The sequence below is a fragment of the Zonotrichia leucophrys genome, chromosome 2, assembly GCF_028769735.1.
Source record: "Zonotrichia leucophrys gambelii isolate GWCS_2022_RI chromosome 2, RI_Zleu_2.0, whole genome shotgun sequence".
Taxonomy (NCBI): Eukaryota; Metazoa; Chordata; class Aves; order Passeriformes; family Passerellidae; genus Zonotrichia; species Zonotrichia leucophrys.
Genome location: NC_088171.1, coordinates 8,617,274 through 8,642,853, shown reverse-complemented (window position 1 = coordinate 8,642,853; position 25,580 = coordinate 8,617,274). Strand labels below are relative to the sequence as shown.

The following is a 25,580-nucleotide window of genomic DNA, read 5'->3' as shown; positions in this document are numbered from 1 at the left end:
GGAATTGTTTTATCTCCTCAAATCACATATATTAATGAAATACAAAAAAAAAAAAAATTCAACAAGCTCTCAGAATTTTCCTTAGTGAAAATCAGTTTACCTTTCATTCACCTTTCCTTTTATCCTTGATGAGAGAGAGGCTTTAGTGATTAACATTTTGCCGAGAGAGGTTTTTTGTCCTTCACATGTTTACTCAGTATTTCTAGTCAGGAGCAAAATAACCAAAAATGAACAAAAATGGTGGATGCAGTGTGACCATTTCCCCATCCCTGGAGGTTTTCAAAGCCAGGCTGGATGGGATATAGTGGAAATTGTCCCTGCTAGTGGCAGAGGGCTTGGAACTGGATGATTCTTAGCATCTCTTCCAACACAAACCATCCTACAATTCTGTCAGTCTAAAAAGATATGCATGAGTGATTTTTTTGTGTGTATGTTTTGCAGGAAAAATGTTTGTGTTGATATTTTCCAGTGTGTGGGGGTTGATCATTGTGCCCAAAGAGAACATATTTTCCTGGTATGTTTAGATATGCAGTGCTGTATGCTTGGTGGGAAAAACTCAGAGCAGTTAATCTAGGAAATTGCTGTGTGTATGTTCCCACGTGTTTTCTGCTCTGCTCTGCTTGGAGAGCAAATGATCCCACACTCACCTGTGTCTAGAAAGGCTCATATGGACATTTGTGCATAAAAAAGTTGCATCCTGGCCCCATAAAATAAACCAGTCATTCTTCAGAAAGAACATCACCCTACAATGTGGGTAATTGTGGTTTTCATGTCTTTTTGCTGAAGACACACTCCACCTGGGGCTCCAGCAGCCAGAGCCAGGCTGGGCAGCTGTGCCTTTGCCAGGAGCTGGAGTGTTAGAGGATGCAAAGAAAGGAATCTGGAAATGTGCAGTGCTAATTCTCCTCTGAGGCATCTCAGAATTCAGGGCAATCAGAAGAGGCAGAGCAAGGAGGGCAGTGGATTTTACAGAATCACAGAATATGCGGAGTTGGAAGGGACCCACAAGGATCATCAAGTCCAGCTCCTGGCCTCATAAAGAACCAACCCCAAGAGTCACAATATTGTGACTGAGCCTGGGAATATTGTCCAAACACTTTTTGAACTCTGTCAGGCTTGGTGTGGTTCAGAGGGCTGTTACAGCAGCTCTACATGGTAAGCAAGAAAGAAGTTTTCCACTTACAAGGGGCTGTGTGAAGCTGAGCATCCAAATGCTGAACAACGTGAACACACTGCTCATTTAGCACAGTACTGAGACATATCACAAAGCTGGAGGGGACCTGCTCAGTGACAGAGTGCATTTGTACCTTCCTTCCACTGTCAGCACTAAGGTTTGCTTTATACAGGTTATTTAGGTGCTTCATTCCCATTCAAATAACAATTAAAAGGAGAAATCTCTAAGCTTCCTGTCATCTCTCAGGACTACATGTGGGGACAATAAAAAGGCTGTTGCTCCATTTTCCCCCTGCATGGCAGCTGGCAGAAGGAAGCGAGCCATAATCCATCTCTTTTTGCCCTGTGCTGCCACCCTGGAGCGGGTCCGAGCACACTCGGCTCACGTCTTGCTGAACAGAGCGATGTGCCGCGGAGGGGCGGGAAGGCGAGCGGGCCAGATGGTGTTTGTGAGTGCCCTCCGTGCTGTGAGGAGCATCAATCACCTCGCTGTGGCCACCATGAGCATCACCTCACTGTGATCACCACGGGCATCACCTCGCTGTGATCACCAGAGCATCACCTCACTGTGATCACCACGAGCATCACCTCGCTGTGATCACCACGGGCGTCACCTTGCTGTGCCAGAGCATCACCTCGCTGTGATCACCACGGGCATCACTTCACTGTGATCACCACGGGCATCACCTCGCTGTGCCAGAGCACGACCGTTGCCCGGCCGGCCTGGGGTGGGCAGAGCGCTCCGGGTGCCGCTCGTAGCTCCCGCTCCGGTCCCGCAGCTCTCTCTCTGCTCGTCCTTCTCTGGGCCTCCAGAGCCACCTCTCTGCTCTCGGCAGGCTCTGGGCTTGTGCAGGACACACGGTCGGTACGAGCAGGGATGGGAGCACAGCGCTCTCCATGTCCCGGTGGCCGCGGGTCCCGCTGCGCTGCTCAGGGTGAGCGAGCCTGTGACCGTGTTCACAGCGGTCTGAGGATGAGACGAGCATTTGACTCCATGTTTCAGAAAGCTTGATTTATTATTTTATTTTATATATTAAAACTATAGTAAAAGAATAGAAGAAAGGATTTCATCAGAAGGCCAGCTAAGAATAGTAAAAGGAAGAATGATAACAAAGGCTTCTGTCTCGGACAGAGAGTCTGAGCTAGCTGACTGTGATTGGCCATTAATTAGAAACAACCACACGAGACCAATCACAGATGCACCTGTTGCATTCCACAGCAGCAGATAATTAATGTTTACATTTTGTTCCTGAGGCCTCTCAGCTTCTGAGTAGGAAAAATCCTAAGGAAAGGATTTTTCATAAAAAATGTCTGCAGCATGAGCCCATCCCTAGAACGGGGGTCGAGAAAAAAACCAATGCCTCTCCCTCAACAGCGATGGAGAGACCAGGACTGAGACAATTCCTGAGATAATTCCCTCTTCATAAAGTAGGATCACACCTACTTTATAGTTTTGAAGTGCCCAAGCCCACTGCAATTTCAGAGAGATACCAGTGCAGCCCACTAGCGTTTTATCACCCCATTTAATCTGGGGTTTCATGACCCATTCAGTTTATCAGGTTTATTCAGTTTACCTTCTACATGGACCCTTGAGGAGCAGCCCTGACTCTGGGAGCACCACCATGGCTCTACAGAGGGTAACAGGCTCCACCAAGCCATGGAAGAACTCCTCAGGGCATCTCCAAGAGCAAGAAGGGAGCCAGGAGAAGCGGTGTGGAGTGGGAGCTGCTGCTCAGCTGGGGCTGCCAGAGAGAAGGATGAGGAGCAGGGGTCTGAAATGCAGCCCAGCTGCTCCTCACCCAGACATACCATGTACACATCATTGTACCCTGAAGGCCAGATGACCAGGGAAGGGCAGGAGGTGCTGCCTTGCACCTCATGCTGGGGAATCCAAGACACAATCCCTGCAGGACAGTCACCTGTGGAATCACCAGGGAGGGGAAGGTGATGTGGTGCACACACAGTGGGTGGGTATATGGTGTCTTGGAGATGTGTGAGTAACAGTGGTGGGCAAGCTGATCTGATGAGCAGCAGCAGATTTGCTGTCAAATAAATTTCAGGTTTTTTGAAAGTTATTTGCTATGCTCTGCATGCAAGCACTGGCCAATTTGATGCTTTCAGAAAGAATTTATAGGGTTTATGCTACTTTCAGTGTTCTCCAGGTGCCTTAAATGCTCACTTTGATAAGAAACAGCCCTGACACTCATTTTGGTTGGCAACTATTAACAGCTTATAAAGTAGCCTGGGGGCTTTAGTCAGAGTAACGTGCTCTGAAATCCCCTGTAAGGCGAAGGTTTGTGCTGCAAAGCTGCAGGAAGCAGAGGAGCTGCATCACCTCTCCTCAGCATCTACCTGCCTCCTTTTCAAAAGTCTCAGAAAAGTTTAATTACTTAATACCATGGGTTCTCAGTTTCTTTTTGCATTCAAATTCCAGATATTGAGTAACCCCTTGGGCCAGCAAGTGTGCTTGCACTTTGCATCTGCTGTCTGTTTAATATTCACCCCAGTGCTGTGATGGGAAGGTGGAAGATCCAAGGCACGCAGCAGGAGCATCCTGCCTTAGTGCACCTGGAAACTTTGGCATCAGGTGAGCAGCTGAGGAGACAAAAAACATCACAGAACTGCAGCTCCCAGGCAATTGTGAGAGAGGCTCCATATGCTCCGGTGCCCACAGAAAGAGCCATTTGGCAACGCATCAAAATGAATCCTCCCCCTCCTCAAAGGCAGGTCTGCACTCAAACTGTGAAAATACGTGACCATGGCTCTGCTTTCCCCTCTAAAGTCTGCCTGGCAGCAGCACAGGTAGCTTGTGGGGCAGGATATCAGGCTGTGAGCAGATCTAGAAGGTGATCACATTTATTTTCACCATGGTCTATGTGACACAGGCTCTTTAGGGTTAGAAACAGCCCTGTTTGGTCCAGCTGTGAGATACTGCAGAGGCAGCACCCTGAGCAATGTATGAACAGTTTGCTGACAGCCAGAGCTCCAGAACAGCACCACAGGGAAGCAGTGAAAAGGTGGGATGTGTGATGGACTTCAGCAAGGTGAACCTGATGGGGCATGGGACTGCCCAGCCCAGTGTGTTGTGAAGAACCAGGCGATCCAAACATTGAATTGGGCAAGAAAAAGCAGATCTTGGAGCTCTGTGGCACCTCAGCTATTGGTTTGGCATCTGGAGCCCAGAGATAAAGAGGTCTTCTTCACCAGCAGAGATGCTAATTTTGAAAGGCTGCCCTCCTCTGTACCAGCAACTGAGGCCGGTGGGACCTGTGCTTAACCAGCATTTGGGGATGGAAAGGCACAAGGAAGAAGCACTGAGCTCAGGCTGCAGCCCTGAACTGATGGAAAATGCAGTGTTTCCAACACTTGCACAGACTCAGGACCTGGTGAGCAGCAGGAAGTTTGGAATGATTGAGGTGTCCACCCTCTGCAGCCACCAGTGGGAAGGGACTGAACTGGGCAGAGTGGACATCTCAGCCACGTGGACTTTGTGCCCTCTCCCACGAGGGCAGTCAGGGCTGGGAAACCTTTTTCCTGCAATTAGAGTTGCAGTGCAAGGTTTTTTTACCCCTCTCTTTCTCCTTCCTGCAGAGATGACCAGATCCATGGTAGTGGCTGCCTGGTCTCACCAGAAGCAGGGAGGGGACTAGAAGCTGGATTGGGAACAGTTTTGCTGGGAATGGCTCCAGGAGAAAACCAAGCGGAGGCTATAGCTCCAGTTTTATCTTTCCCCATCCTAGGATAACCCCTGGAGCTGCACCCAGCCCTGTCTGGTCCCATCCTTGGGCAGCAGTGGGGCTTCAGCATCACAGGAGCTGCTGTTCCCCCTGCTGAAATGGATAGACAGAGAACAACAACAATGCACTGGGGGATCCAGGGAAAGGGCCCATCTGTCTGCCTTGCTTTGGAGGATGATTAGGGACAGTATTTGACTTGGCTAGCATGGAAAATGACACAGAATGGCAATGCTGAGGCTGACAGCCTGGCAGTGGTGAGGGAGGAGCAAAAAGACGATCAACTGAAATTGCAGCCCCTCCTCCAGTGACCAGAATAAAACTCACAGCTGGACACAGGCAAGAAATAAGCCTGCTTATTCCTGAAATGCTGAAAAGTCCCATATATTCGGCTCCTGATGCACCCCATCTCAGCCTTGTCTCTCCTCCTGCAACCAGGGCCCCATCCCACTGCTCCTGGACACGTGGCTTTCCCTCATGCCAGGTCAAAATGCTCCCAACCAGTTTTTATCCTCACTTCTCTGTAGAAGTGACCTTATTTTCTGTATTTACACCTTTCCCAGTCCATAAGTCTCTAGCAATTATTGGACAGTTTGAACCTCATACTGGTTTCTTCTTCAATTTTTAATGGAGGCATTGAATGTTGTCAAGTCGGATTCATTACTGAGTGAATACTTTATAACACCATCAGCAATGAGCCATGTGCTGCAATCAAAAACATCAATGTGATTTATTTTAATTATATTTATTTCCTGTAATTTTTTATTCACCAAGTTATTTATCAGCTCCTCCACTTCTTTTGCCAAGGATCAATTTCAAGCTGTAAATCAGTAACAGCATTTGTCTTAGAAATACTTGGCTCTCCAAATTTGCCTTTTAAAAATACTGGCACAGCTCCAGCTCTTTTCCAGTCTTCTGCAACTTCCTCAGCACCTCAGTGTAACTGAAAATAATGAGGACTTAAGGAGCTCTTTGGCCATGTCCTAAATTTAATGAAATGCTGGCAATGTCATTATTTTCATGCCAGGGTGTTTCCCAGTGGGGATGCTAATTTTGTCATGGCTGTTTCACCCCACTGTTCTTGCATGGAGCATTCATGGTGCCTGTATCATGCTCACCATGACTTTGCTGGAGCCCCAGGGGAAGCTCTACCAGTGATGGTAAAATAAGGGGTCCAAGAGTAAAACACAATGAACAAAGCAGCTCAAACCACTGCCTTGCACAAATCACTTTGACACTTTGTCAGTCGCACCTCACCACTGCAATCACTGGAAGGAATAGCCATTAATTAACTTTGTCAGGTGAAATTTCTTTAATTACCTACTTCCAGGAAACTCCCACTTTCAGCTGCTGCTGACAGTCCAAAGGACACATCTCCTAGCAGTAATTTTTTGAAAAACCCTGAAAAATTTCCAGGGGATGAAGTCATGTGTGGCTCACCTCTGGCTGCGTAGGGCTGGTGCACATCCTGGAATCACCTGCCTGTGATGAGAAGAGACCCCAACAGGCTGGGGGTGCAGGAGGAAGGTGGTTAGCCAACCTGTCCTGTAATCCATGGGCATTCTTCAATGACCTTTTCTTTCTTCCCCAAAAAGTAAAAGGAACCCAGAGCAGACTGCCCAGAGAGCTGCTGTTCCTTGGACTCCGACAGCACCATGAGGAGATGCTCAGCAGCAGCTGGAATTCAGCACACACTGCCCTCACTACTGAGCTCCCAAACAGATGTTCATTGGGTTGTCAGGGCACTGAGAGGGAGCTAAATTAATTATAAGTGGGAGCAGGTTAGTTAAATCTGCTCTGGAAGTATTATATAGCCATTAAACTGCGTACAAAACTCAATAATAATGGGTAATAACGTTCTTCCTAGGAATTAAATAGAAGCTCAATTTATAATGCTGCTCGGCATTCAAACCAGAGTGTTCCACCTTCCTGGTACATGATCAACATTTTGTAATTAATCCTCACAAAGCCTCGGTGAGGCAGATCTCTTCACACCACTGATTCTGTGTATAAATGGGAACAAGGAGGTACAAGATGCCTCCTTTGAAGCTGTGGTTGCCTATGTCTTCAAACATGATTTGCATCTCTGGGAGCCCACTCAGCATCTGTGTTTGAATAATGAGAGGTTTGTAAAAAGCCTTGGAGCCTGGATCAGGTGCCCAGGTCTCTTTGTGCCACTTCCCTGTGCTGGGATCATTGTGGCATGTTTCTGTGTGATGTTTCTGCAGTGCAATCTCCAGAATAATGATATTTTCCCTGCCTGGTCCTATTGATGATCTTCAGAAGGAAAGCCCATGGTGTCAGGTCTCAAGTATGAGCTGCAGGAATTGGCCAATACAACAGCTGCTAATTTTGTCAAGATTTAAAAGAACAAACCTTACCACCAACTGGAAGCTGTTTCTTTCCAGAAAATGATTGTATCAGATGCGGCCTGTCAAATAAATGTAAGAGTAATTTACACCAGGATGGTGGAATACTCATCACTACAGGCAAATTGGAATTATCTAGTGTTGCTTCAAAATGATCTCCTGTCTCCCTGTCACTGTTGAAGGCACAGCATGAATAAACAGAGAGTGTAATGAAAGGGAGCTTCACCCCAGCACCAAACTGCAACTAAAGTAGGGAATTTCCCACTGATTTCAGTTTAACTCCTGTCTGCTCACAATGGATATTGAGTTTACAGCTGATTCCACATCCTGCACAAGGACTCCTCACAACAGAGACAAGGGAATCTGCAACACTCATCAAAGAACAAATAAAAATGGCATGGACACAGCTGGGACTGACATGGGGCTGTGCAGACAGGATGTTAGCAGTGAAAATGGGGATCTAAGGTCCAACTTCCCAGGTAATCCATGCTTTAAAGTATCACTCTGGGAGCCTAAGAAGTATTCTACTTTCAGGCACCGCCAAGCTTTGCTGAAGTTCTTGAAGGCTTGAACAAGGAATCATTTTTTCAAAGTAATTTTTGGCTAGACAACCCTTGACACAACAAAAGCAGCAATTCCCAAACAGAACAACTCAGCATCAGTGATGGACTGTCCAGAGAAAGCAGCACAGCCTTTATATATTCAGTAAAAAAAAGCAGTTTAAGAGTTTATTACAATTTTTGATACATCAGAGATGTCACTAATAATATTTTAATATATGTAACAAAGAAAGAAAATGGTCTTTACTAGTCGGAAAGATTGGCCCACGGTTAGGGGGCAGGTCAGAGCCTCTTCCATGGGAGTTAGAAGATTACTCCCATCCCACCCATCTTCTCCTTGAATTAATTAACATTAAAAATATGTTTTTACGAGACAAGACATGCCACATAAAAATCGGATTCACTGAAAATATTCTCCTTTGCTTTCAATGAGGGCAGGGTTTTACCCAATATTTCTAACAGACTTTTATGAGATGGTGTTAAGGAAGATGTCAAGGGCTATCCTATTTCTCTTCTTGGATCAACAGTGTCCATGTTAGTGCTGATGGGTGTTTGTCTAACTGGTCCTGAAAGGGCTGCAACACTTTAATAGCACCTTGACCTCTGCTTCCATTTTCACCTGTGCAGAGACAGCAAAAGAAAAAGAGCTTTTATTGCCAACTCTGCCAGGACTTTTGTCTGGTTTAAAGGACCAGCAACAACTTTAACATCTGATGTCTCATGATCTGCTACAGATAGAAATTATTACTACCCAACCCTAGGGAGCTTTACCATCATTTATTGACATCTTTCCCTTTTATCTCTTCTTGAGATATCTGACATGAAATCATTCAGATTTCCATCTGTATTTTTTCCACTGTTTTAATTGTGGTCTGATTTCAGTGGCTGTCCCAGAACCAATTTAATACTAAAGCTTTCCTTTATCTGCAGATTCATCAGTCCTTCAGTAGGGCAGTATAAAGTGTGTAACCCTAATTATAGGAGTGAAATGCCAACTATGATAATTAAGTTGGCAATGTGGAAAGGCAGGGAGGCAACAGAGCAGTAACAACCACGTGGGATGGAGCCTTAGAGGGGCAGGCAGAGAAGGACAGGTGGGCAAAAAAATAAATATTCAAGCCTGGTCCTTGCAGGAGAAAAGCTCCATGGTTTGATTATGCTTCCACAAAGAAATATCACCTGCCATTAACTGCCCTTTGTTTGCAACCCAGTGCTCATGGAAACAAAGTGGGGTTTTTGCTTTAGTTTCAAGTTCTGGATTGCATTCAGAAATAGTAAAACACAACTCCTCATTGAAAGGCAACTCAAAATACACCCCTTGCATCCCCTGAAACTACAGGAAATCTGCCCACAGCTGCTCAAAATACATTAATGTTTTAAAATGGGAAACAACAGGCAGGAAGATTAGCATTTACAGCTGGTATTTCTGAACATAAAGGTCTGAGGCAGATGCTCACACGTAGCAGCTGGGGAACGAGAGGTGAGTTTCCCATGCATTCTCTCTCATCTCAGGGTACACCATGCATTAAGCTTTCACAATTAGTTTGTTTTTTTTTTTTTTTTAAAAAAACCTGCTACATAGAATCCAAAAGCAAACAGACACAATTTGTTCTTCCCAAAGTATGTGAGAAAAAGCTTCATACTTGTAGTCTGCACTTAACCCTTACCAAGGGTTTTGTTTCCCAAAAAAACCAAACACTTTGCAGTCTTTACCAGTGAAAGACAAGACAAACCATGTTTTCAGCCAAGCCATAAAATATGCACTCTCATATGCAATCACAAAATCTCCTGATGTTATAGGGTCCCAGCTCTGCACATAGGACAAAGGTGATTAATGCTGGGAGATTCCAGCAGTGGCCAAACCGAAGTTTCTTTGCCATTGGACTCTTCTGCACCTTTGGTGCCACCAAAGAGAGCATCACTGGGGAGGCAGGAGGAACACAGCAGGGCACTGGCTGCTGGCAGGAGAAGCCCTTACATGCTACTTGCAGGAAAAACAGCAGCTAAGAGGCTGGGATGGAAAGCCTGCCTAGGGACTGGGACACATTACCCATGGTGATACATTTTTGGCATCACCTCAGTATCTGTGGCTTTGAACTTCCTCAGGAATTTGGTCAGAATCATTGACACTTAAAATCAGCTTCCTGGGGCGGCAGGAAAGATTTTGCTGCTCACTACTGCCTAAAGAATAGGTTCCTGAAGGCGTTGTTGTAGTTTTTGTTGAAAGCAGTGTAGATGAGTGGATTAAAAAAGGAATTTGAGTAGCCCAGCCATAGAAAAATGCTCTTCCAAACAGGTGGGATGTCACATGAGCAGAGCGGGTTGATGAGCTCTGTGATGAAGAAGGGGATCCAGCAGAGCACGAAGACCCCAATAAGGATGCCCACCATGAGGGCAGCTTTCTTTTCCTTCTGCTCTCTCCACGTGTCTCCCTCCGTCTGGAATGTGACCGTGGCATGACGGACAGTGAAGACCATCTGTGGCTGCTGGGCAGCTTCTTTCACCTGCCAAACACAAACACGAGTTGCACCATGTGTACCCCAGTCAGGTGAGCCCACACAGCAGGCACAGAGCCCAGCAGTGCAAGCAAGACCAGGGCTCCAGGGGAAACACAGACAATGCAGGTCACACTCTAACTGAGGGCAAGGTGGCTGTATAACCTCCTCTGGGTGATGGAGACTATTTAGGTGAGATTAGAAACTAGAGAGAGTACTGAGGGTACATGGGGTTACTCACAGTGCAGCACAATAACATTACTTCCCCACTTACAATCTGATCAGCAGAACAGGCGCACACCCACATGCCGTGCACAGAAGTCTGCTTACTTCCTCTAAACCCATTGAGTTTAAGAGTTCTTGGTAGGAGAGGAAAGAAAATTAGCACACATTTGCTTCCTCCCTGCAAGAAATCTTTACAGTGCAGAGTCACTGTGCCTAGGATGAACTGACACGATGCAGTCATGATTAGGAAAGATTTCCAAGGACATTCTGCTCAAGTGCTTGCTGTCTGGGTAAATTCACAGTGTCCCCAAAGCCCCAGCTGGTTGCCAGGGTATCGTCCCCAGCAGACACAGCTGCCCATCCATCCACTGTCCCTTTGCCTCCCCAGGGGAGGGACAGTGACCCCTTACTCATGCTGGTGAGCACTGATTCAGCATTCCATGGGGGGACATCCGTGAGTCACCGCTCGCCCACGTGGAGCTCAGGCTCACAGTATGTCCCAAAGTTGTTCCAGCTACACCTTGAGTGCTCACACACAGCTGGGGGCTCGGAAGGAGCCAACAGACTGGGTTTGCAAGCTTTGCAGTCTGCCTTCCCTTGGAAGCCTCCAGGATCCACAGGGCTTTGGTGGATCACTGTTCACTTGCACACTTTTGGTTTAAGTTTGCCCCACTTCTACAAAAGCTTGCCTGCTGTTAGTGCTTGACCTGAGCAAAACACAACCAAGCTGACCTACCTCCAGTGCTTCTGGTGTCATGGGGGTGATGGAGTTGCTCTTGCGAGATCCGATCCGAAACTTGGCAGCCCTGTAGATCTTCCAGTACACAAAGAGCACCACGCAGAGGGGCAGGTAGAAAGCCCCAAAGGTGGAGAAGATGGTGTAGGAAGGCTCCCGGCTGACTTGGCACTCTTCGCTGTCCTCTGAGTAAGTCTCTCCCCAGCCAAAGAGCAGCGGGGCCAGAGAGATGAAGGCGGAGAGCGCCCAGGTGAGAGCGATCATGATGTTGGAGATGCGGCGCCGGGTGCGCAGCGTGTACTCCAGATGGCGGGTGATGGACCAGTAGCGGTCCAGGGCAATGGCCGTGACATTCCAGATGCTGGCAGTGCAGCACAGCACATCGAAGGAGATCCACACCTGGCACAGCGACCGGCCCAGCCGCCACCGCCGCCCGGACAACTCGTGCACCAAGCTGAGGGGCATGACGAGGGCTGCCACCATCACGTCGGAGACGGCCATGGAGGCCACCAGGTTGTGGGGCACCCGGTGGAAGCTGCGCACGCGGAGGATGGTGGCCAGGACCAGCCCGTTCCAGAGGAACGTGGCCACCACCAGCATGGCCAACAGCGTGAGAACCAACACGCTGAAGACGGAGAGATGGGGGGCCTGGCCGCCCTCGGGGCCGCCGGGGGACGCGCTCCTGTTGCCGCTGTCCGGCGTCGTATCGGCGAGGCAGCTGAGGTTGAGCGGGCGCTCCATGCCGGGGCTGCGGGCTGCTCCGGGCTGCGGCGGCGGCGGCGGGAGGCGCTGCCTGCACCGGGAGCGGGGGAAGCGCCGCCCTAGCGCTGGCGCGGGGGGTCCCCGGCCGCCCCGAGCGCCGCCGGCCGCGGGGACTCCGGGCTGGCGGCCGCCGGGGGCTTCATCCCCGGCACGAGAGCCCTGCGCCAGCCGCGGCTTACGGCACCACCGGCCCGGCCCGGCGGCGAGAGGCGGCGGCTCCGCGGGCGCGGGGCTGCGCGGCTGGAGCGGAGCGGCTGGAGCGGAGCTGTGCTGGAGCGGAGCTGTGCTGGAGCGGAGCGGAGCGGCTGGAGCGGAGCTGTGCTGAAGCGGGGTGGCGCTGGCGGCGGAGCGGCCGGAGCGGGGCGGAGGAGCCTCAGGCGGCCCCTGCGGAGGAGCCGCGCCGCGGGCTGGCGGGGCCGGGCCGGGCGGGCAGGTGAGTGCGGGAGCGGCCGCGGAGGGAGAGGTGCTGCTGCTTAGTCATGTCCGTGCGCGGCTCGGAACCGGCACCGGGCCGAGCGGGAGGGCACAGCCGAGCCGCTGGTCCCTGCCCCGGCCGGCTGTCCCTGCCCGGTACGTGCCGCCCCTGCCCCTAGCGCAGCCCGCTGTCCTTGCCCTGCACCGTGCGGGAATCAGCCCCGGCTTTGTCTCCCCTCCGGGCGTATTCCGTGCCAGCCGCACAAAGTTAGCATCCCTGCGAGATTGTCCCTGGGCTCCTCTAAAAATGTGTTAGTGAGGCGCCGCGGGAATTTCCTTGCTCCCAGATAGGCTCCAGTCTGAGCCCAGGAAAGCTGTTAGTAACCCTGGGTATTCTGCGTAGGGGCAATGTGGCAGGGAATTATTTCTTTGAGAACTTCTGTGCTGGTATTTCTTAACTTGTTAGCAATTGTCGGGGCTTTTATTAGAGATAATAATACACTTGACTGCTCTTATTAATTGTCTATTTAATAACATCAGCTATTAATGAAATGCTTGAGCATTTCCTATGGTTTTTAGCACACTGATTGTGATGAGTAGTGGGATTCTGGGCTTCCTAGCAGAAGTCAGAATCTAACCCCAGCGAGCAGGATTCCCTGTGCCCCAGCTCCATGCAGGGATGCCAGCTCCAGCCCACAAGCCTTGGATGGCATCCAGGCAGGGCAGGGCTGGTGCTGGCACTCTGCTCCTCCAGGGATAACAGGTCCTGGGATAACAGGTCCAAAGAGCTTTTGGGTCAGACATGTGAGGTGAGAAGCTGGCAGGTACTAATATGGGGTTCACAGCTTGCATCTCATGGGGGAGAGGGAAGGAAGGAAGGGCATCCGTGTTCAGATCAGATGACAATGACATTTGCTGGTGAACTGCAGTTTGAGAGAGAGAGTTGGGGGGAAGACACAAACAGAGATGTTCAGGGGTACCCCATGCATTCCATGGTCGTGGTATACAGAGGGTAAGCTGAACTGGTGCTTCCTTCTGCCTCTCCTGAATCTCTCTGGAATTTTTAATGAAAACAGCAAGTAACAATAACAAAGGGTAATGAACAAGATGTTTTCCACTGTTGCTGCTCGTTCCTCCGTGCTACCAAGGGAAATGCAAAGCAGCATTTCCAAAACAGGTCCAGGACCTTGTTTTGGTGGGACGGGATCTTCCCCATAAGAATTTATTCAGTGCTGTGCTATCTATTCTCAGAACCAGGGATCCTATTGTAGTACTGGAACAAATGCAGCCTTAGAGACTATATCATCTTTTGGAAATAAACTGCCATCTTTTGGGGGGAGAAATTATTATTTTATCTTTTATACACAAGAATGCTGACAATTTTGGAATAAGTAGGTTTTTTTACTTACAACTTAAAGGACAAATAGGGTTTGCAGCCTTTCATAAAGCCTCTTGATTTAAAATTCCTGGTTTGTAAGGTGCAAAACATCATTGATTGTCATTATATTGATCAAAACACTTAGCAGCTCCAAGGCTGAGAGCTTTTTGTTGTGTGGGCTCTTCCTAGGAAAAAAACCTATGACCCAGAATTAATAGAATCAACCACAAATGATAAAATATGTGCTCCTGAAAATAGATTATTATTTTTTGTTTCAGGAAGAAATAGACAAAAATTGCATTTAAAGGGAAATGAAAATAAAATGTATTAAATCTAAAGAAGTAAAAGTAGATTATGTTCTCATGAAAAATCATTAATACTTTCATTATTTTACTTACTCAACTTTTAAATAATTTTTTTTTATAGATTCCAAAATTTAGTTGGAGCTGAATGGCTCAGTTGAAGGAAATACAGAATATAGAGAAATATATATATATATATATATATATGTAATAATGTATATGGAAAATATACATATTTTCCATATACATGTGTAAGTATGTATATGGAAAAGCAAAGGTCTGCACTTGGAATGGAATAGAGCTATACAAGAGTACAGGCTGGGGACTGACTGGGCAGACAACTTTATTGACAGGAGGGCCTGATGAGTCTCCTGGACACATCCTGGAGCAGGAGCATCCTGGCCTATATGAGCAAGATTGTGTCCATCAGGTTTGGGGTTATAACCATTTCCCTCTATCCAACAAACCCTGGAATTTTTTGTCCTATTTGGGGTTCCTCACCAGGAGAAGTCCAGTCAAAGGTAATCAAGGTGAGGAGCAGACTCATGTATGATGTGTAAAGACCAAAAGAACTGAGTTTATCACTCCTAAAAAGAGAAGTTTAAGGGGAAAATCTTACTGCTGCCTCCAGTTACCTCAGGGGTGAGCACAGAAAGGGTAAAAGCAAGCTCTCCTTAGAGGTGCACAGAGATCGGAGGGGATGCAACAAGTGAGAGTCACAACAGCAGCTGCTAACTTGAGGTGTTGGTTGGTGAGGAGCTCAGTCAGCATGAGCTGGGAATGTGCACAGGCAGCCCAGAAAGCCACCTGTGCCCTGGGCTGCACCACAGGCAGCGTGAGCAGCAGCTGGAGGGAGGGAATTCTGCCTCTCTGCTCCACCTGCAGTGCTGCATCGAGCCCTGGGGCCCACAGTGTGGGAAGGACATGGAGCTGTGGGAGGAGTCCAGAGGAGGTCAGGAAGGTTTTCCAGGCACTGGAGCATCTCTGCTATAAAGACAGGCTGGGAGAGTTAGGGTTGTTCAGCCTCTGGGCAGGCCATATGGCACCTTGCAGGACCTAAAGGTAGTGCAAGAGAGCTGGAGAGAGACTTTTTTAAAGGGCATGGAGTGTTAGAATAAGAGGTAAGGGCATTAAGATGATGGAGGGTAGGTTTAAATTGGATTAGGCTAGCATTAAATTGGAAGGAATTCATTCCTGTGAGGGTAGTGAGCCACTGGAACAGGTTGCTCAGGGAAGTTGTGGATGGCCCATGCCTGAAAGTGTTCAGGGATAGGTTAGATGGGGCTCTGGTCTGGTGGAAAGTGTCCCTGCCCATGGCAGAGTGGTTGGAATTAGATGATGTCTCAGGTTCCTTTCTGCCTAAACCATTCTATGATTCTACATTCCAATTAGAAATTAAGAAATAAATATTCACCTGGGGAGTGGTCTGAAATCAGTTAAAGCAGCTGTGAAATCTCCAGCCATAGCAATGCCCAATATTCCAGTGGACATCACTGTGAACAACCTGATCTGACTTTGGAGTTTCCCCTTTTCAGTGGGGTTTGGACCTGGGTGATCTCCAGAAGTCCTTTCCAACCTGCCTCATTCCACAATTCTGATCCTGCATTTTTTAGGTGTGTTGGCTGAATGCACCAGATTCTGGAGGTGACTAAATATGGTTGTTTTCATCCCCTCTTCAATGGGAGTTGGACCAGGTGATCTCCAGAGGTCCCTTCCAACCTGCAACATTCCACGATTCTGATCCTGCATTCTTTGGGTGTGTTGGCTGAATGCACCACATTCTGGAGGTGACTAAATATTGTTGTTTTTAAGGACAAAATGCTGTTTACTTTACACAGATTAGTAAGGCTGTTCATTTTCTCAAACTGTTGATATTAAGCGAGCAGAAGGCCAAGATCTTTAGTGAGTGGATAATGATTGTGGAATGAGGAATGATCACATCTGTGAAAGTCTCTGAGGAAAAGATCTATGTTACAAAGTCAGGGTTATCTCACATCTTCACTGATGGAGCCAGAGGAATTAAGTGACAGGACTTCCCTGGGTTTAGCAGCATCCACTCCAGTAAAGACATCAAGTCATGCTTGCTACTAAATGCCATTTACTGGAGGTACCTTCCAATTCAAAATATGTATCAGATGGTTGGAGGTTAGGAGGGAATTCACAATGTAATCTGTGCTACTGCCTAAATGCACATCCAAGTATTAGCTGCTCCTGAGCAAAGGGTGAATGGATTTCTGTTGTTAATCTCTATGGAGATCTTTTGAACCTCTGCCCTTATAACTGGCAGCAAAGGGAGAGGAGAAGGCTCAGGAGTTTTTGCTGGGCATGCTCAATGAATCAAAGAGAATTTCAGTCTCCAGGGTAGGTGGAGCTGCTAGGTTATACAAGGATTAAAGGAGCACATATTCTCACTGTGTGTATACAGCACTACTGAAAGCTGTGCTCAGTTGCCAGCCAGACTGCTCAGTAAGTGTGCATCCTGTCACAGCAATTCCTAAACCTCAGGTATTCTCCACTTGAATTTCATTTAACTTTCAACCAGCCTCAGTTCAGCTTCACACCACATCCAGCCATGCTTTTTGGACACCCTTGCAGAACACCCACTCCTCTCCTGTTGCAAAATAGTCAAACATGATCACAGTGAGAATGCACAGACTGTGAGGTTGTTCTCATACCCTCAGAGTCGTCCTCAGCTCTGATGTCACTCATGTCTTCTGAAACCAAGAGCACAGAATCATAGAATGGTTTTGGTCAGAAGGGACAATAAAGATCATCTGGTTCCAACCAAGGCAACCAAGGTTCAAAGCATCAAAACTCAGGCTATGAGCTTGGATCATGATGCCTCACAGCTCATGTAAGCATTTCCACAGCCTGCTCTGGGTAGGTTTGTGGATAGGTTTCTCTCTCAGGTTTCTGGTTCTGTAGCTGGTTAATAATCACATATTTACTGGAGCTTGGACTTACTTGAGGTTTTCTCACATGCCAGCCAAGGGCCACAGTTGGAATCACCTTTTCTCTCTATTTACTTCAAAGTGGAACAATTCTCTGACTAAGAAGCAGAGATTAATCCTGTTGTGTGTTACTAGGAGACTCAGTGGGATTGTGGGAGTACCTTGGAGCAAGAACAAGGGGGACCTGAGTGCCCCACAGTGTCCCCACTGAGTGACCTGTTGGTAAATTCCTGTTTACCTGTTACCTGTTTGGGTTCTCTTGGTTTGGATGCTTATGAAGAACTTTGAGAAGTCTTTCAGTCTTGGGAAAGAAAAATTAAAACAATGAGTTGAAATCCTGTTGGCTTTTTATTTGTATGACTGGAAAACTATTCCTCAGGCAGGTCTAATCCAGTTTAGGGCATGCAAAATTTCCTTTAGGAAGCCACCAACTGAATGATTATCATCCCTTGAAGCCACTTGCTCCCCTCCCAAGTGAGGAGGAGAACTGGGGGAAAAAAAGTGGACCTCATGGATTGAAATAAGAACAGTTTAATAATTGAAACAACAATAATAATGATACTTCTGCTAGTACTAATGAAAAAAGAGAGGAAGAGGGGAATGAAATCCAAGAGACGCACGAGATGCACAATACAATCGCTCAACACCTGATGATGGATGCCCAGCCCATCCCTGAGCAGCAATCAGTACCCTCAGCCAGCTCCCCCCAGTTTGTACACTGGGCACAATGTCCTGTGGTGGTGAATGTCCCTCTGTCCAGCTGGGGTCACCTGTCCTGGCTGTCCTTGTCCTGCCTGTCCTGGCTGTGCTCCCTCCCAGCTCCTTGTGCACTTGTTTGATGGCAGAGCACAGGAAGCAGAAAACTCCCTGACTTAGGGTAAACACTGCTTAGCAACAACTAAAACATCAGTGTGTTACCAACATTCTCATCCTAAATTCAAAACACAGCCCTGTACCAGCTACTAAAAAGAAAATTACTGTGTCAAAACCAGGACCATGATTTCAGTGACATAACTAAGGTGTTGTTTAATTCTGCAACAGGAGCAAAGCAGAACAAGAACCAAAGCTGTTCAACAGAGCAGCCTCTTGCCTTGCCTAGAGCATGGTCCTCTCTGTGTAAAGTCAGTGTTGTCTCAGTGCTTGTGTGTTTTGCATGTGGCCACAATTCCTTTGGCCTACAAGCAGGATGGACTCTGGTACCCTGCACTGTGTGTATGTCTCAGTAAATGGACTGCCAGGAGTGCTCATCTGTCTTCTGCCCAGCATGAATTAACTCCTGCTGGAATTAAACCCTCTGTTCTTGCATAGTGAGGAGACATGTTCATGGTCACAGGGCCAGCTGGAATGTGACTCAATAAAGTCTGAGGGCAACTCCCACATCATTCACTGCCACAGTTAAAGGTTCCATTCTGGGTAAAGAAATTAAATGTAAATAATTTTATCTCTTCTTTCATACCTTAAGGGGCAACATTAATCATCTGTGCAATTTCAGGGGAGTCAGCAGAGTTATGCTAGGCATCATATGGGCTTTTAGTCAAAGGTGCTTTGCAGTGAGCAGTTATGACAGTAATGCAATAACTTGGAGCCTGCCCTGGGGGCTCCTGCCCTCCTATGACATCTGCAGTTTTCATTTATTACTCTGGTGGTAGAAATACTTCACACATACATACACCAGCACCTGTGGTCTCTGTTACCATGGTCAGTTCCTGAGAAGTAAGTCTCCCTATCGACTCTGGTGGACTTGGTGTCTACAGGTGGCTTACAAACCACAACAGAAAATTATCCATATTTCTGATTAAAAAAAAAAACAACAAAGTTTAAAAATACTAAAATATATTATGCTGCTGGGAGTACAGGGTATCCTGCAGTTCTGTGAATCATCTAGAATAGCAGGGTCATAGAAAAATAAGAAACTGTGCGTGGGAAGACTAGGTAAATCTAACTTAATACATGAGCTTTGGCAATCAAAGCTGTCAATGCAAGCTGTCAGGACTCTGCCAGGGAGACAGATGGCACGATGACAGCAAATGGATGGGTCTCTAAAACTCAATTACCATTTCAGTTCAGACCCTTTTTCCATATGCCAAGTTGTGGAAGAGCTTTGTTTATCTTGAGCTTTATGCATTGTGACAGATAATTTGCATAGGTGTGAAGCTATAGGGAAGGCTGTTACAGTGTGAGGCTGAACATGAGTTTTTCTGTTTGGTGCTTTCCAGGTTACCTTTCTGCTGCCTTGCAGGTGGCAGGTTTCTGAACCTTTATTTACATAAATCCATCCATAGTCTAGAAATGTTCTTTGGAGCTAAGAGGCAAAACGTTTTAGGATCTGTTTACCACATTAAGAATACAAATCACTCTCAACAGTTTTCTGAGCCAGAAGTTCTTCAACTTTTTTTCATATACCTACTTTCGTCCCTGTTACATTCCCTTTTACTCCCTGTCAGGGTGTTTCCATGCCCACTGGGCAGCCCACTTCCATTGGCTGGAGTGCCTTATTCCCAAACTTCCTCTCACTTTAACATCTAAGACTAGTTTTGTTATTGTAATTAGTTGGTAATAGGTACAAAAATTAAACCACTGATGCCATCCTCAAGGGATGTCTTTTCTTCCACTCCAAAGCCTGATTTCCTTAGAGGCCTTTGCTTGCTGCCTTCTTCCCTGGAGATCTCTGAACAGCCAGAGCCACATCCCTACCTGTGAAAGGAAGCACTGGCACAGTTGTGCAGCTTTCTCAGCTAGGGTACCATCTCAGTCTCTCAGATTCATAGTCACATTATGCTTCCTTCCAGCTCTGGAATACTTTCTTCCCCCTGATTATTCAGTGGAGCTGGATGTTTCCCTGCCCCAGCCTGCCCAGGTCATGCAGGTCAGCAGAATGGGTCTTAATTTAAGGAAGGTAAATTCCCAGTATTTTCAAGCCATACAACATGGCAGGTCATTAGAGAAAATACCAAAGCTGTGGAATTTTGCTTATTTGTATTTCATATCTGTGTTGCTGGGCGAGTGAGAGGTTCATACAAATGAGAGGAACTATGTACAAGTTTGAAAAAGTCAAATGGCAGGTTGTGACCGCACACTCTCTGTCTGCAGCTAAAATGAGTCTGCTCCCATGTTTCTGCAAGAAAACTACTTGCAGATGTCTTCTGCAGGCTGATAAAGAGCGTGCCCCTGGATCATGAGCATGACAGCAAACTTTCCCAGCTATTTGAACAAAAATAACCATTTTTAGGGGTCCCCAAACATCATTTCTCTTGTAGAATTTGACAGTATCATGTTAGAAATATCTTGTTTTGGTCCCTACTACCACAGCAAACACCTGATCAAGCAATCTACTTGCTACTGCCATAACATTTTCTGAGCCCTTGGGATGGAAGGGGTTGTATAAATGTGTCTAAATGTCTCTGTTTTTCACAAGGTTTTTTATTAGTAGCATCATTATTTTTAACAACCAGTATTCGCTGCTATAACAGCAAAATGTTGCCAGACCTTTCTTAATTGTCTAGCACTGCATTTTATTAAAAACACCAGATTTTTCTTCTGGCTGCTGATCTGTGATTCAAGGTTGGTAGATTGTGGCTCAGAGGTGGTGGCCCAGTGGTGTGCGAGCTGCAGCATCTCCCTGTGCTTCATGCTCAGCTCCCACTTTGGGGACATTTTGTGTGACACTGGGAACATGCTCACACAAGAGCTGCTGGTGGGAAAACCTATCCAGCAGGAGGGGCTGAGGCCAGCATCTCTGAGCCACCCTGGGGTACAGCTGTGTGCCCTCCTGTGCCTTGGCACACGCTGAAGCCACCAGGCTGCTGGCATCTGTCACCAGTGAGTTTCTCCTTTCCTTTCAGAGCCATTTCTCCCTTTCTTTGGGTTCCTCCAGGCAGATGCAATGGATGATGTAATTCTTGTCCCTGCAAAGACTGACCTGAGGCAAGGGACCAGCTTGGACTTGGTCAGCTGCTGGCTCCTATAAGCTCATCTTTTGTAGTTAATTTTTCCACCTCTTCTCTGGTTATTTTCTTCTTTCAGATTTTGACTGAAGACTTTTTTTTCTGATTTTGTCAGGATTTTGGTGCAAATTTAGTAAAAAATCTTCCATGTTGATACTACTGAATTATTCAGGGTATGATATGAGCATACTTAATGGTGTGTCTTCATTAAAGTCATCTACACAGAAGGTGGCTTTATGTAGTTAAAATCTTGTCTTAATTTGGAAAGACAGGTGTCTGCTAAGGAAGGCAGGATCCTCCCCTAAAATGGAAAAAATGTAAAACCTCTCCCTCAGAATTGTTATAAATTTGAAATTAGGGGCACTCTCAGGCAAATATATGGGAGTAGGAATAACAGTTCATGATTAGAGAAGAAAATAAAAAGATAAAATATACAATGTAGTGGACTAAAACAACACTGACAGAGTCAGAACACAACCTGACATGCTGTGGGTCAGGGTGATGGTAGCAGTCCCATTGGAATTGTGGCTGCAGCCCTCCTGCAGTGTCAGGGGTGGTTCTGTTGGAGCAGGGATCCTGTAGAAAGGTGCAATCTTCCTCTGAAGATCCAGTGGAAGAAGAAGCAGCTGCTGTTCTCTGGGAAATCCAGTGGAGAAGCTGTGCTGGTGTTCCAGAATCTTCAGACTATATCCAGGTAGGAATGCTTGGCTCCTCCCTCTGGGCTCACATCTCCCAGTGGGATGCTGTAGTTTTTATTAGCCATACAATGACATTCAATAGCTGTTATCAGCAGATGTCCCCCAGAGGGAGGATTGGGTGTGGAAGAGATAATGGAAACTGCCCACTGAACAGAAGACAACTGCCATAGAGATGGCAAATAGAATACAATTTGCTTGGCAATCCAGGACAAATCTGAATCTCATAAAGAAATCACTGGTTTTTAAGAGAACTCCTCATCTGACATGATACAACTTCAGAACTTTCTGGGCAGACTCTCAGTTTCCTTCCTCCTCTCCACATTTCAGCATCTTCATTGTATGATCCTATCTCTGCATTCTTCTCTATTTTCCTGACACTAGAGTAGTTAATGTAAGCAGCTTTTACTCCATCATCACTAGCAACTGATTTGGCTAGGGTTATAAATGCAACTGCATAACCAAGAATTCAATAGAATAAAACCCCAAACCCCACCAACATTTTCATGTTTTAAAGCCTTCCATCCAACATTCACACATATGACATCCCTGTCCCTTGCTTTGACTCCTAGCAGTAGTCCCAGTCTTGCAGAGCTGCCCACACAGACATGTGCTTCCCATCCCTCCAGTTTTGGTGTCACTCCAGCCAGTCTGGCTGTGGGTGCTTGGTCCTTCTCCTGACATTTTCCCTTCTGCAGCTTGATGGGAGGCTGCAAGTGGAGTCTGGGCTTGAGTTGCACAAAGACAAATGGTCTCTCCACGGTGCCTGTTCTTCATTTCAAGGAGGTTTTCTGTTTTTATGACAGCTGTGACTGTAAGGAACCATAAATCCTGGTGTCCTTGTCCCAGGTAATCCCTGCTGCCCAGTGAGACACCTGCCCCATTAAACAGCACATTAGAGCCTCAGATTAATAACAAGGGTTACAAAAGAGCACCACAGGCCTTGGAGAGCCACGGCAGCTTCCTAAGGGTGCGTCTTGCAAACAATTACCAACAAAAAACCAGCTGGACTGTTCTGCAGAGTGAGGTTTACTGTACAGGCTGAGGCTGTGCAAACAGTTAGCCATCCATATGCCTAGCATTTATTATAAAAATTTATGGCATCTGCTTTCTGTGAATGTCAGTGAAATAGGTGAGGAAATAGATTTTTGGAAGCAATCTATGGCTCTAGATGAATCTCTCCCATTCATTTCAAGGAGAATTATTATTCTGAAATGTAATAAGATTTTTTTTTTCTATATTAAACTGAGATGTCTAAAATGTAGATATCTAAATCCTGTGGATTGCTTAGTAAATCTCAGAAAGACATCCCTATCTGAAACAAGCTTTCTTTTCTTTAGCTGAATGATAATACTCCTCTACTATCTCTTATATCCTTTATCATTTCAAGTGAAGAGAGACATGCTTTTGCTGTACAAAAGCAAGACCACTCTCCAAGGCATGTTCAGTAATCAAGGCAGCCTATTGTGAGAAATTATCCTCCACAAATGTAGATACAATAAAAGATGACATATATCCTTCTGTTCTTGTCAGCTTAAAATGCAAAGAGCGTTAGACCCACCTCTCTGCATGTCTCCCTTCCTTTTTTTGCACTAAGCCACAGCAGGGGTCAGCCCACAGAACCAGAGAGGGAATGTAACCTTCTGATATTTACCAACTGGATTATTTATTACTCTGTGAGTTGGCTCCCAGCACGCAGGAGAGTCATGTGAAGCTGGGCACTTCTGGGAGAGCAGATCTCCTTGTGGCCTGTGATGGGCCTAAATATTTACATTGATTAGATCCCATTTTGATGCTGTTATTTCATCATTATGAGCACGGTGTGACTCATAAATTATGAGCTTGTACTATGCAGCACAGGATGTGCAGGGCACTACAGCTTGAGGTGGGCATGTCAGCCTTTGGAACGTGGCCAGTGGATCCTTTTTAAGCTGGACTTATTTCAGGAACCCATCCTGATTCATGAGTGTTTCATTTCAAGTATGTGCTTTAGACCTATCCAAACGAGCAGAGTTTGAGGATATGCTTAAAGCTAAGAATGGGATTTTGAAATATCCCTGACTCAAAGGCAAAGCACGGGAAAATTTTCACAAAATTTGAAGGCAAAATGATTGGACTGTAGAGAAATGTAACTACAGGGAAGTCCCCTCCCTTTTAGGAGGGGGATACATTTCCTTTTAGGAAAAAAGTGTAGAAATGTATCCAGTTCTCTGAATGCAGACAACATTAAGGAAAATACTCTACTACACATTTAGAATTAATTAAATCAGTTGACAGCTATCCAGCCACAGAGAAAAAATAATGTAATTGTAACTGAGCAGCCAAAATGGTTCTGCCTAATAGTTAAACATCAGTGAGCTCCACTGTGTCTAATAAAATGCAGATCTCATTATCTGTTTGTTATGTGCATCGAGAGATAACTGTTCAAGTTGAAAAGTATAAAAATTTGATTTAATTCAGTGACATTTTGGATACAAGAGGGTCAGGTTGGTCTTATAAGAAATAACAGCTTGGGGCATATGGAAGGGAGTGTAATTGAAGATAAGGCTCTAGCAAGATGAGTGGAAAATGTAATGAGAGTTCAAGGATACATTAAACAAATGCACCCTGGCCCTCACACAATAATCACCTACGTGTGCCATAAGGCAAGCAGCAAATGTAATTGACTCCCTGAAGGAAGATCATTACAGCTTTGGTGCTTGCTGCCTCATGCCACGATTTCTTCTTCCATTTGCAGCACTGAGAATTCAGATATGGGAAGTCCTGGGATCCTGAGGGGTTATGTAGGGAATACAGCCAGCTCTAAATAAACCCAGAGACCTTTTGGTGCTTTTTCAAAGGTTAAGCAGATATCTGTATCTGCCACAATGTCAAAGATTAAAAATGACCAACATTGACATGAATGTGGCAGAAGCTTCAGTGATGAAAGATGTCCTTTGAGGAGGAGGATGGTCCTTAAAGCAAACAGGAGAAGTAACAAGTTTGGCTGTAATAGGCCAAAATAAAAAGAAACCAATTCTTTGTAGCCTGGTGTCTTGAAGGGGCTCAGTGTGATCACAGTCTCTTGTGTGTGGTATGGCACTTGTCCTGCTTTCCCAATTCCTGGGCTTTTAACCATTTCATTTTAACAATAACCAGATCTGACAGGGCTGTAGGGGTATCAGGGACATGGCAGAGGTGAAAGACCTTACCAAAACCTTCCTTGGCCTCAGCCAGTTCCCAGAGGAGTTAGACCTGGAGGCATAAATGGATTGTAGGATTTCCTGGTTCAGAGATCTACCTGCTCCCATTGAGGGAGCTCTAACATATCACAGAGATATCTTTCAACTTACCAAAACATTTGGAGGCTTACAGAGTCTTTATTTCCCTGAAAGCTTCCTGTCAGCCAAAAAAGAGGATTAGAGCCAGAACTGGCCTAAGAGCGCAAGCAGTTTACCTGCATTTGTCCTCAGCTTAGTCTCCAATGAGAAAGTCCTGAGAGTGACACCTGTTTGTCTGAATCCCAACTCCTGCTTAGTACTCAACAGTTGAAATCAATATAAAAGACATATTCTAGATATCAAATCAATAATTTTTTTTTTCTTTAAGAGTGGGAGACAATTAAGTACTTAAGTAACAAATGACTCATTTCATAATATTTCCTGCTCTGTTATTAATTAAGTTGGAACCAAGGTCCTGTTAAGATTGATCAGTTAAAAGCAGCAGTGGATTCATCTCTTGATGTCTTCAGATTAGGACTCAATATTACCTTAGCTCAGAGAAGGAGTATTTGGGGTGAAATTTAGGGGCAAATTATAAGGAAAACTGACTGGAAGACCTACTGCTTTCTTCTGGCCTTGAGG

At 46.2% G+C, this 25,580-nt stretch overlaps 1 protein-coding gene across 1 annotated transcript; it reads right to left on the bottom strand.

Moving 5' to 3' along the window:
• Window positions 1-9,458: 9,458 nt before the first annotated feature.
• HTR5A (5-hydroxytryptamine receptor 5A) lies at window positions 9,459-12,082 on the bottom strand. The gene is made up of 2 exons (XM_064703276.1): window positions 11,293-12,082; window positions 9,459-10,340 (listed from the first exon to the last, which is right to left on the bottom strand). Exons 1-2 carry the CDS (start codon window positions 12,031-12,033, stop codon window positions 10,011-10,013), a joined length of 1,071 nt encoding a protein of 356 aa, XP_064559346.1. The 5' UTR covers window positions 12,034-12,082; the 3' UTR covers window positions 9,459-10,010.
• Window positions 12,083-25,580: the final 13,498 nt, after the last annotated feature.